The sequence below is a fragment of the Xenopus laevis genome, chromosome 3L (assembly GCF_017654675.1).
Source record: "Xenopus laevis strain J_2021 chromosome 3L, Xenopus_laevis_v10.1, whole genome shotgun sequence".
In the NCBI taxonomy this organism is placed as follows: Eukaryota; Metazoa; Chordata; class Amphibia; order Anura; family Pipidae; genus Xenopus; species Xenopus laevis.
In genome coordinates this window covers 75361459-75374677 of record NC_054375.1, presented here as the reverse complement: position 1 = coordinate 75374677, position 13219 = coordinate 75361459, and the positions used below count along the sequence as shown (strand labels likewise).

At 35.8% G+C, this 13219-nt stretch overlaps 1 protein-coding gene across 4 annotated transcripts in view; it reads left to right on the top strand.

Annotated features, from left to right (window-relative positions):
- The window catches only part of LOC108711140 (ankyrin repeat domain-containing protein 26), a 64225-nt gene that overhangs the window by 28652 nt on the left and 22354 nt on the right, over positions 1-13219 (top strand). For 2 of the 4 annotated variants that reach the window (XM_018252566.2, XM_018252570.2), the window contains exons 13-21: positions 951-1047; positions 2808-2845; positions 2956-3040; positions 3133-3177; positions 4937-5194; positions 7281-7315; positions 8342-9319; positions 9761-9909; positions 10793-10957. In XM_018252566.2, coding sequence (XP_018108055.1) covers positions 951-1047; positions 2808-2845; positions 2956-3040; positions 3133-3177; positions 4937-5194; positions 7281-7315; positions 8342-9319; positions 9761-9909; positions 10793-10957 — 1850 coding nt within the window. The remainder of the gene's footprint in view (positions 1-950; positions 1048-2807; positions 2846-2955; positions 3041-3132; positions 3178-4936; positions 5195-7280; positions 7316-8341; positions 9320-9760; positions 9910-10792; positions 10958-13219) is intronic. The other 2 variants (XM_018252567.2, XM_018252569.2) reach the window with 2 other exon arrangements.

Sequence of the window (13219 nt, the reverse complement as noted above, 5' to 3'; positions counted from 1 at the left end):
GACATTCTGAGACAATTTGCAAATGGTTTTCATTTTTTATGGCTTTTCAGTTATTTAGCTTTTTGTTCAGCAGCTCCCCAGTTTGGTATTTCAGCTTCTATCTGGTTATGAGGGTCTTATTTTCATTAGCAACCAGGCAGTGGTTTGAGTGAGATACTGAAATAAGTATAGGGGAGAGCTTCGTAGTAAGATAAGTAATAAGAAATAACAATAACAAAGCATTGCCTCACAGGCTGCCAGGGTCAGTGACCCCCATTTGAAAGCTGTAAAGAGGTACAAGGGGAAGGCAAATAATTTAAAAAAAAATATACAGAATATATAATGAAAGACATATTGCAAAGTTGCTAGGAACAGGACATTCTGTAACATACTAAAACACAATAATAACTTGAACCACCACTTAAATAAACTGTTAGAAATTGGATGGGGCTTGACATGAAAAATATAAGATAGAAAGTGAGAGTTACAGTTGGCAACTCTCAGCAAATAGTAGCCCAAATTAGTGCAGCATAGATGCTAACTGGGGAGCAATACATGGGGGAATTAATACTAGGCAAGAAGTTTGATGTTTAGTAAAATTACATCAACATTTTTTTTAAACTATAAAGACACAAAGCTCTTGAAATGACATATTTATATCACTGCATACAACAGTCACACTTCACAGGCCTCAAAAGCCCTACATAAATTATACAAATGTTTGCTGTCATGCTAGATCAACTTAAAGAGATTGTGTGTGAGAGTAATGTGTATTTGTAACTGGATTTTTGAACATACCAGCTGTAACAAAGGATATCATCACTAGCATGTTTATAGTATAATGAAGGCAAAGAAAATAGAACACGTACATATATTTTGTATCTTTGGTTGGTGTGCAGATAATTTTATAATGTTAAATAATATTCAATGCTGTGCTTATTGTTTTATTGTGTTTTTATTTTTCATTGTAGTCTGCTTCTGAAAGTTCCAGAAAACAAGTTGTTAGCGACTTACCGTTGCCTGCTGCCAAAACACATATGCAGTGTATTTCAGAGGAATCAAATGAGGGTATGTACACATCACTTTTTTTTTTTTTTTCTGTAAAGAGTTATTGTTACTGTTGAGTTTTGATGCAAAAGTAATGTATTGAACTAGGAATCATAGCCACAGCTTTTGGATGAGATTTTGGGACTTGAGGGTCATAGCAACTGCAGGGTCTGGGTTTGATATCACTGCCTCAATGATAAATATATCTGCATAATGCAAACAAGCTGATACACATTTATTTCTACAATTAAGCTCAAAAACTAAAAGGCCCATTTATTAAAGGTCAAATTTCGAACTTGTGAATTTTTTTAATTCGAATATACTCACAATTCAACTGGGAGGATATTTATGAAAAATAATATTCCGACCCAAAAATTCAAATAGTATTCGATTTAACTGCACTGAAAAAATACAACTTTTGATTTCATATTGTTTCTAAGTAAGGCAAATTTGCAGAATAGTGATGGGGTAGCATTCCCCCAATCACTAGCTTTTACTGAACATATTTGCTTGTTGTTTAATTTGGATTTAGGAATGAGTAAAGGAGGGTTTAGTTTGTACAGAGACTACTCCATGAACTGCTGATTTTTTTTTTTTATTGTACTTATGTGGAAATGAAGTAGAATGTGGCTTTATTTTAGTTCCAGATTCTACCCTGTTTAGTGCAAGAAATAACAAAGGCACGCATAACAATAGGCAAAAAACAAGTTCAGCACAAGCCCTATTTGTTGAACTAATGTTGAAAATACTCTCCCTTTAATGACTGTATGAAAAAAATATTTTATAAAGCAGCTCTGGACCTGACACCTCTCTCTTAATTCAAATTGGAGCATTTTCTGTTTTTTTTCTGCATTTCACTAATGCAGTGTTTTGCACTGATACTGCAGATAATGCAGTGTTTTGCATAGTGTGTAAAATCAGTACAGGTATGGCACCTGTTATCCAGAATGCTTGGGACCTGGGGTTTTCTGCATAAGGGATGTTTCCATAGTTTAGATCTCCATATTCAAAAAATAATTTAAACATCAAACCAAATAGGATTGTTTTGCCTTCAATAAGGATTAATGATATCTTCGTTGGGATCAAGTACAATGTACTGTTTTATTATTACAGAGAAACAGGAAATTATTTGATTATAATGGAGTCTATGAGAGATGAACTTCCCATAAATCAGAGCTTTCTGAATAACAGGTTTCTGGATACCATACCTGTACCAGGTATGAGAGATGACTAAGCTTCTCAAGCTTACAACAAAAATGCTTACAGCCCACAATAAATCCTTGTTTACTTTAAGAATTGATAATCAATTTATTAGAAGTGATGCAACTCCTATAAAATTATATAATTTTTTTCTTCTGTTTCATCTCATGTTTCTGTGAGTTGATGTATGTTCACACATTTTGTTCTCTAGTTTACAAAACAATTATTTTAAAAATGTATATGTCAGTGTAAGACAACCAGCTAACTAGAAAAGAAAATGAAAATATACTTTGGTTCCTTCGCTAGATGTGTTTTACAGACCTTCTTTTCTAATGCTATCAAGAAGCATTACAAAGCAAGATGTGTGCTGGCCTGACTGCCAAAGTGGTAGGAGCCTTACAAAGATTAAAAAAAAGTCTTATGAACATTTTAACCACACTAATAAACCTAGTTTTCTTGCCATACTAAAGTTTTGCTTCCATTTAATATAATTTCTGGCTTTAGCTTGGCAAACAAACATGGCCTTGCATGGTATAAATGTATATTAATGTTATTTCATGATATTCTTTTTCTTTCCTTAGAATTTTCTGAGAAAAGTGCACCTGTGGAATCTAAACAGGTAATCTTCTTATTTAGCACTAAAGATTGTTTTCTTATTAAGCACTAAAGAAACAGTTTTATGTTATGAATCCATCAACATTATTGTTTACTTATTATTTTCTTAAACAGCCAAAGTTGCTTCACGGAGCTTTACAGAAATCTGTTTCCTCACGCTTATCAGTAGCAAAAGATTGTAAGAGCACAGTAAAGTCAGGTAAAAAATATCACACAAATCTGTTTAATGACTCATAAATACAGAAATGTTAAAATATTTGGTCATTTAATCTCTGTATACTTTTGTTTTAGATTTAATGGACGATTTAGGATTAGATGATGCTGATGACATAGAAGGTAGTATATAAGCCTTTTTTTTTTTTTTGTTCCAGTCAACCAATGTTTAAATTTTTAACTTGCGTACTGTGGTAAAAGTACAGAATTGTTAATGTATTGTCATGCTGTGGGTTAAACAGGTAATTAAAGGAGAAGGAAAAGTGTAATTACTAGGGTGTACCAAATGTTAGGCACCCCCAGTGATTATAATTGCTTACCTGAGACCCTGGTCTGGTATTCCTATTTACTGAAATACATTGGCCAGGGGTACTTCTGTATGAGCCCCACGTTGCATGCACACTAGAGTGAAAAGAAGTTCAGCTTTCTACTCTACTGCACATACGCACCTAGACCAGAATAAAGAAAAAAGATGATGGTGGTAGCATGGCACTCCTACAACAGTACACTGGCCAGTTTTCAGCATAAAGGAGCACCAGCCCGGAGTCTCAGGTAAGTGATCATAATCACTGTGGGGTGTTTAACATTTTGGCACCCCAGGTAATTATTTTTTGTACTTTATATCTGTGCAATTCAGTAATTTCAGTCCAAAATGTACAATTGTTGGTGTGTGTGTGCCCCCCCAAAGATGTAGGCCTCTGTTTTTTCAACTTCATAGTTTTTTTATTTTATTTAGTAAACACAAGAGTTTGCAGTTCAGCACAGAAATATACTATAAGTGCACCTGTGCCTGCATTTTCAGCCGTCTGAGTTTCAGCCCCATGCAATATTAGCCTAAACATCTTTGTGCCAATGTTGTGGATTCTATGAGTTCATGTTTCCTTTGATCTGTGTCACACTTTGTGTTTACTGGCAACATATGGTACAGCAGCATCAAAGCACTGGAAAGGGTTACAGACACGCTCTATAGGAATGTATTCGTAAGTAGCATAGGGTTGCATTGCATAGCTGTAATATGCAGTCAAAGCGCTTCATGATTGATCTGAGATCATGATTGATCTGAGATGGAGGGTATGTATTTAAGTTAAAATCCAGAAGTTACCTCTTTCTGCTTAACCTGATGTTTTTCCTCTACCGCATTAAGTAAGACCATTAACTATAGTAAACAAGTTTATATTCATGAAACTACTATTGCGGTGCTGTTGTGCCGCTGCACTAGATCCTTCGTTGATTTTAGTTGTCCTTTGAAGTGACACACAACTGTATAAAAATTTTAAAGAATTCAGTAATTTCAACCCTAGGACCTAATAACCCAGGGATGGCACTACATGTTCAATATATCTGTATTTCAGAGGTAATATAGCCTTCAAAATACACACATGAATATCACCTGAGATCGTCCTGTGATCAGTCGGGCTGATGTAACTTTGAAAATATAGCAATTTTGACAAAACTAAGTGCCAACACTGGCTTTCAGTGCTTGGGGTGGTACTTCTGAATTATTTTGGATCACTTTAAATCTGTCTTAAAAAGTTATTTTTAATGATTAAAAGTCTCATAAAATATGGTATATGCCTGCTTCCAGTATATAGATTTTGGAGCCCATAAATTTATAGTATTTCTTAATATAATTAGAGATTTGCAATCTTCAGACGTATTTTAAAATGGAATTTAATTATTTGGCTGCCTCATTTATGCCCAACTTTTTCAGGGGAATAGTGGATCACCTTAAACAAAAGCATGAATTATAACATAATTGTGTTTGTGCCCTCTAAATAAAAATGCAGCTGGAAATTATTAATTAATTATTGTAAAAATGTAAAACGCATCTACATTTTTTTTAAGTTTAACAAATCTGTGTATGGTTCATATGTTAATTAAGATGCATCAGACTGGGACTCTGCTAGCCTTTCGCCAAAATATACAATGCCCCATCAAAGGACTACATGTCAAGTGCAGAACAGAAGAGACGAAATACTGCCGAGGACTGAGGCTCCTTTACCAACGGTCAGCGCTATTATTCCTCCCGTCCCTTTACCAACAGAACTAAAACCTGATGAGGATGATCAATCTACAACATCAGAAGATGAATTTAATTCCACTAATAATGCTGTCCCAGAACTTCCAAATTACAAAGAAGGTAATTTTTTTTTGTATGTGGTCATTAAAATTATTGTGCAAAATTAAAATGAGCTAATTTTATGGGGCCTAATACTAATTATAAAAATACTAAATGGATTCTGACATTTTACAAAACATTTGACAAACATGAATGCAATTTTATAGCCTTAAACCTTGGCGTTCCAAGTTACAGAAAGAAAACTAGATGCTCCAAGCATTACTGATTACAAATCCTATTAAACATGCTTTTTTGTGATTTAAATAAACTATACCTTTATACATTTTATTTTGTGTAATACCAAAATAAGAGAACAGATATTAAAAAGATATCACGTCTAATGCTCATTGAACTAAAGCCAGTTCAAGGACTCAATCATTAGTATAAAATAGTAAATTATTATTTTATATACTTGTACATTTAGGGGCATATTTATCAAGGGTCGAAGTTCGAAGTTAAAAAAACTATGAAATTCGAATTCAAAAAGACCAACCGAATAGAGGTCAAAGTGGTCCGTATTCGGCCTACTTCGAATCGTATGATCGAAGGAATAGCGCCTTCGATTCTAAGTTTTTTCCCCAAAAAACTTCGATCTCTCAAACTCCACCAATTGCCTCCATATAGGTTCTACGAGGTCCCCCATAGGTGAAAACAGCACTTTGGCAGCTTTTAGGTGGCGAATGGTAGAAGTTTTAATGTACATGTATATTTTTCAACTTCGAATCAAAGTTGGACTATTCAATGGTCTAAGTACCCAAAAATTACTTCGAAATTCGAAGTTTTTTACTTCGAAAATTCACTTCGACCTTTGATAAATCTGCCCCTTAATATAGTATCGTGATTAAAGGGTAGCTTATAAAATGATTTCCACAGTTATTTTTTCTCTGTGGAGCTGTACAAACTTTCCAGCTACTGGTACAGGTATAGGATCTGTTATACAGAAAGTTCCAAACTACAGTAAAGCCATCTCCCATATAATCCCATTTTAAGCAATTAGTTCATATAAATGATTTCCTTTCTCTGTAATTCTAAAACAGTACATTTTACTTGATCCTAACTAATATATAATTAATCGTTATTGGAGGCAAAACAATCCAGTTGGTTTTATTTATGTGTTAATGATTTTTAGTAGACTTAGGGGGTTATTTACCAAAGGTCGAATTTTAGAGGTTTTTTTAATACCTCGAATGAACTCACAAATCAAATGGTTTCTAATTTAAGAAGAAGCTCAAATGGAAAACTTGAATCAGTGAGTTTGGTGTTAATGGAGTTTTCGGGCAAAACCCTCTGAAAAAAACATCATAAAGTCTTTTAACATCTTCAAATCTTTAAGGGACCGATACGGTTGACTCCTACATGACCTGGACAGGTTTTAGATGGTGTATTTTCGAATTCACGCTATTTCCAGGGTCAGGGTTTATTAAATCTTAAAATAAAATTAGTTTTTTTTTAACCCGAAAATAGATTTTTGACAGAAAACCTTGAAAACTCACATTTTAATGGAAAACACAACTCGAACCTTAATAAATCTGCCCCTTAAAGTATGGCGATCCAAACTATGGATAGATTCCCAGGTCCCAAGAAATCTGGATAACAGGCCCCATACCTCTACATCAGGGGTGTCCAAACTTTTGGCTCGCCGGGCCACATTGGAAAAAGAAAAATTGTCTGGGGCCACCCATGAAATACACAAACACGTTTGATTTGTAAAAGTAAAGGAAATACACAGAAAAGAACTACAATGCCAGTTGGATAACCAGATGGAGCTATACACTGGAATATGGGACAACTGGATATTAAATAGACTTATTGTTATATTATTATTACTAACTGGGCAATGGGCAGAGTTCCTCCTCCTCCTATATCCTTTGCGACATGACGTGTCCCCCACAACCAAGCCGGGCCGCATTCATATGCATCCTGGGCCGCATGTGGCCCTCGGGCCGCAGTTTGGACACCCCTGCTCTACATCATAAATCCCAAATTCTGTGTAAAAATATGCTATTAATTATGCTACATTATCTGCTGCTGTGTCAAATGTATTGTGGCTTATTTATTCTCATTTACAAGAATTGCATTTTGTTATCTTCAATTTTTTTACATATAGATTCTTTGAAAGAAATTGTGGAAAAAAATACTGTGGTAAGTTTTTTGGCATGCATTTGTTTTCTTGCATAATCGTTTGATCTTTTTTCTAGGAGTTTCTGGGGGTTCACAAAATATTGCTATTTATATGACTATACAGCTGAACCCATTATTCCTTTTTAAAGAGGTTTTATATGTTTTAGCCTATGGATTATTGAGTATTTGATATAAAACAATTCACATTAAGTTTTAATTAAATCAACTTTTCTTAGTCGATAAAAGGTTCATACAACAACATTTAGTGGGTTATTTGCTAAAACTCAAATTAAATATTTTTATTAAACCAAGCTCGACCAAACTCCCATCCACTATTTTATCTTATTTATCAATGAAAAAACTCGATAAAATCTTTTAGATTTGAAGCCTGAATCGCTCAATTTTTTCGGGTTATCGTCTGAAAACTCCGAAACTCATCACTGATCACGATATCTTCAAATTGTAAAAGGGACATCTGCCATTGACTTCTACATGACCTTGACAGGTTTGAGATGGCGGATTTTGAGATTCTGACTTTTTGCAGCTTCGGGGTAAAATAAATCTTGAAAAATTAGTTTTTCCCTCAAATTTTTTGCCCCAAAAACCTCGACCAGAAAAATTCGAGGTTTAGTAAATAACCTCCTTAATCAACATTTTTAAGATTATTCTTTCTGAAATTTAACCAAGATAATTGTTTGCTATAGAATGCAAGTTCAAAGGAAAAATTATTCCAGCTTTTGAAATTATTCCACATCAGTTAATGGTAAATGTTTTGATGCAATATGATTCCCATTTACTTTCCTAGTGTTTTATCACTGGACCATATCTTAAAAAACACCATAGATAAGCCTGATATTTGATTTCAAGTTCCAGAGACTCAACATGTTCCGAATCTATGCAGCATTTTTGTGTTCCTAGCTTTGTTGGCCAGTTTGTCCTGTTGTAATTATGAACGTGTTCATATAATGTCCTGTTTAATGTATATTTGGTTAAATTACAGTTCATGATCACTGTCTAATTTCTTTTGTCTGTGTGTATGTAATAAAGCATGTGTTAAAGGAACACAGTCTAACAAATATGACTGTTAAAAATCGGACAGAGAATGCCCAGCATCAGGCTGAATATGAGACTGTAATGCAAAAATTGGAAGACAACCATGAGTCGACTGACTTAGAATTGTCGTGGGAGGAGAAATATGAAAAGATGTGGGTCGACAATGAAAAAAAAGATGTTAAAACGCATTTCAAAACCATAACTGCTGAGCTGAAGCAAAAATTTGGTGAACTTTATGAAGAAAGAATACCAAGAACCAATAAAACCATGTCTAATGCAAGTAAACCTTTCAACAACAAATTATTTTCAGCCATTACAGATTGTACAGATTATACACATGCATTACCTAACGTAGAACAAGAAAATTGCAATGCAGCAGGTACAGAACTCAAATCTAAATTGGTATACAGTGAAACTCCTTATTCAGTCACAGCTGGGAGTCTACCGAGTAATAATTTGCTGTGGGACCAGGATAGGGAAAAGAAGTCTCGGGAATTTATTGTAGCTTTTGGTACTTCTGAAAAAGGTAACTTTGCAGATTCTCTGGGTCTGCAATCTGAGGACAAATATATTGTTGCTCTTCAGGAACAGAAATGCAGTAATCCTAATTTGAAAGTGGAAAAGCCTAAAGGAGATACATTGTCTTTAGCTCAGAAGGACAATACTCAAAAGCTCAAAAAAGATGATCATTTATCTTTTATACCTTCAAACCTTTCCAAAGAAACTGTGACTTTAGTGAGTAAAGTAAGTAAACTTCAAGACTCTACTGAGTGTGTGTTGGATCAGCAGCATGGAGATAAACATGTACAGGCCCAACAAACTGAACATACAAGTTCAGGAGTGGTGGAAACCTCCATTGTCAATCTCAACAAAGAACTCGAGCAAGATGTAAAAAGATTTAAGAATGAGGTAGGAATTCTACAAATGGCATTTCTCAGTTTGGCAGAAGAGAAAGGACAACTGCAGAAAGAGGTAGAGGTTTGCTTCTACTTCGTAATTCTTTTGGTGACTCATCATCATTTTTCCAGCCTATTAGAGAAGGCTGTAATTATTCAAAGCTTGCATACTTTGCATACATTAAATAGCAAAGCCTTGGAGTATGGATGAAGGCTTCTTTATTCTATTTTCAATTTCTCTGGCATTTTCAAGGGATAATAAATTTCAACTGGGACATTTTCATTCTGCTTGCTGTGTGCTTTCAACCTCATCTTACATGAGATCTTTCTGGGTCATTCTCTGTTGCAATTCTGTTGCTGATTTCTTTATTGTTAATGTTAAATCAATTAAGTGCATTGTGTGTGCTGTGCTTCATTTCATTCATTTCCAAGACTTTTTTTTTTAATTTGTCATTAATGTTCAGTTTGTGTTTGATATGGCAACTCTACAAAGGTTTATTTTTCTTTATTACAACAGGCTGATCAGAAAGGAAACAATCAATATGAAAACTCACAAACACAGTCAGAGCAATTGAAAAAAGATAAACAAAATCTGTTTTCTGAAGAGTCACAAACTATTTCTGGGCAACATGTAGATATTCATCCAAAGCTTGACTCAGTAAAAGGGTAAGGAATACACTTATCATTTATGACAGGAAGGAAGATGTCCAATAGAACAGACTACTAAAATAAGCATTTTTCAGGTGGCTGTAAATGGCAATATATGCCTTTGTTCAAAATGAGCAGAGAACTTGTTCTGAAAATGTAATCGGCCTGTAATTTTTATATTTTTCTTATTTTCAGTTATACAGCACTAATGGATCATTGATTGTGGTTGTTTTTTTTTTTTTTTTTTTTACCTTTACTGGTACTAAATTCCCCAAAACTCCTCCCCCGTGGACCTGGGGAGTTTGTTTTGCAAAATTGAAAAAAAATTTCAGCATTTAGTCATGTTGACAGTGTCAAGTTGACGATTAATGACTGTTAAACATAGCAAATATCTTGCTATATTAAAGAGATACTGACACCAGAATTCAAACCTTTTTTTTTTTTTAGGGATGCACCAAATCCACTATTTTGGATTTGGCAGAACCCCCGAATCCTTCGCGAAAGATTCGGCCGAATACCGAACCGAATCAGAACCCTAATTTGCATATGCATATGCAAATTAGGGGGTGGGAAGCGGAAAGCATTTTTACTTGTTTTCTGACAAAAAAATCACACAATTTCCCTCCCACCCCTAATTTGCATATGCAAATTAGGGTTCGGCCGAGCAGAAGGATTCGGCCAAGTCCTGCTGAAAAAGGCTGAATCCCGAACCAAATCCTTGATTCGGTGCATCCATACTTTTTTTTACATATATCATAACATTTTAAAAAAGCAGCCCCATCAGTGAAAAATGGTGACCTATAGGTAGCTTTTATATATACAATATTTTGAAGAGTAATTTTTTGTCAGTATCACTTTAAGGAACATGGGCATTAAATAATTTTTAGACTTTTTTTAACAGAATGAAAAACATAATGCGTTTTGGGGACAATAAACCATCAAATGAAAAGTTTGTTCTTGATGGTAAACTAGCCTGGAAACAGATGAAAAATACCACGAATGGTGATCCACTTGAAGTATTTGATGATAGTACATTAAGTGACACCTCCCAGGAAGAAGATGGAAGGTATGATTTTAAATTTTGTAGTTACGTGTAAATATATAAAATTGTCATGCTATAATTATGATGTCTAAGGGGCAGATTTATTAAGGGCGAATTTCGAGTTTATGGGAGGTTCTCAAAATTTGAAAAAAAATGACCAATCGAAATTTATTAAAAAATAGAGAATTTTACTTACCTACTTGACGTAAATTCCTTTTCTTCTAGTCCCGACATGTCAGTACACATGGGCATTGACTCTCCCAGACCTGGAGATAGGACCTATAACATAGGTTCCCTCAGCGACTAGAGGGATACCTGCAATATGGTTATCCAACATAAAACCCCACCTGGGGAAGAACAAAAATCCTGCAACTGTTAAAACAAAAGGTTCCCTAGGACATAACCAGAATGATGGCAACGGCCATCTCAGAACTAAAACAACCTAGAAACCACCAGGAAACCAATCAGAAACTAAACACAACTTGGATGCATCTATCACCAGTGCTGGAGAAATACACGATCCTCAGCTATAGCGAGTGGCCCTTAAAAGACTTGGCCCACATTAGCCTAGTCCTGCAGCTTAATGGAAGCAGCTCACACCATTGCTGACTGAAGTCAACTCCATACCAGAGATCAGCCCAAGATCCACCAACTCCATGCTAATAATACCTAATGAAGACTTAACTAGATGAACACCAACTCTGGGTTATCCTAAATCAGTATATCATTGTAACCATTGTAGAGCCATGCTGGTACAACCCAGTAGCTCCACCAACCACCAAATCTAAACTGGGCATACAACAGCACAAGGATAAGCTGCTGGACCAGCCAAATGTGACTTAAAGGGATACTGTCATGGGGAAAAAAAATTTCAAAATGAATCAGTTAATAGTGCTGCTCCAGCAGAATTCTGCACTGAAATCCATTTCTCAAAAGAGCAAACAGATTTTTTTTTTTATTCAATTTTGAAATCTGACATGGGGCCAGACATTTTGTCAATTTCCCAGCTGCCCCTGGTCATGTGACTTGTGCCTGCACTTTAGGAGAGAAATGCTTTCTGGCAGGCTGCTGTTTTTCCTTCTCAATGTAACTGAATGTGTCTCAATGAGACATGGATTTTTACTATTGAGTGTTGTTCTTAGATCTACTAGGCAGCTGTTATCTTGTGTTAGGAAGCGGTTATCTGGTTACCTTCCCATTGTTCTTTTGTTTGGCTGCTGGGGGGAAAAGAGAGGGGGGTGATATCACTCCAACTTGCAGTAAAGAGTGATTGAAGTCTATCAGAGCACAAGTCACATTAGAAGAGTTTAAAAAGAGTTTAAAAGAGTAGGCATACAGACCAATTGAATACTGCCTATTAATAAGTACCAGTTAGCAGACCCATTAGCCATGGACCAAAACAAGGGCTCTAACCCAAACCAAGGGCCATAATAAAAGCCAGAGGCCACACAAGCCCAGCTCCCCGGCGAGAGGCCCGAGGCTACACAAAGGGACCCAGAGGAGTATTTGCACCTTACCTGATAGCAATGACTAGTCTGCAGGATGGAAACTTCAGCTAGAACCCCGATAGCTTTCAGCTGAGGGATATGCAGACTTCCCAGTGTAATGAATATTTCAAACACACTGTGGATACTGATAAATCATACTCACCGGATTCAGGTACCACACTGCTTCAGCAGAGAGATTCACCAGCCAGTACTGAAAGTACCTTGTGTAACAAGAGCCAATACTGCATTTTGCACAGAGGACTCCAGCTCACAACATAAGACTTCAGATAATACGGTCAGAGGAACACAGGCACCTTACCATATAGCTCAGGCTTGTCAGCAGGAATATCCGGACAGGTGGAACAGTGCTTGTTAAGAGCAGATTCATAAGAAAGGAAGGAGGTGCCATACTGCTTGAGCAGTGCAACCTCTAGCCATTCCTGGAGGTGCCTTAGTAACATGAGCCAATATAACTTCTGTGTCTGCACAGAAGATGCAGGTTCACCCATACAAAGCTTAAAATATTAAACGGCAATAGCAACGGGGCCGAAAGGCACATCTGCACCTTATCAGATAGTGTCTGATTAGCAGGATGGAAACTCCAGCCAAAGCCCTGATTGCTCTCAGCTGAGGGACATAATTAGCTAATTAGCATTCAGACTTCCCAGTGCACTGAGCATTTTAAAACACACAGTGGATACTGAAGAATCATACTCACCAGTTTCAGGCTGTTATAACTAGCCCATATGTATACCCATTGCCTTTTTGCAGAAGTTCTGTAAAGTTCTGTAAAGCCTCA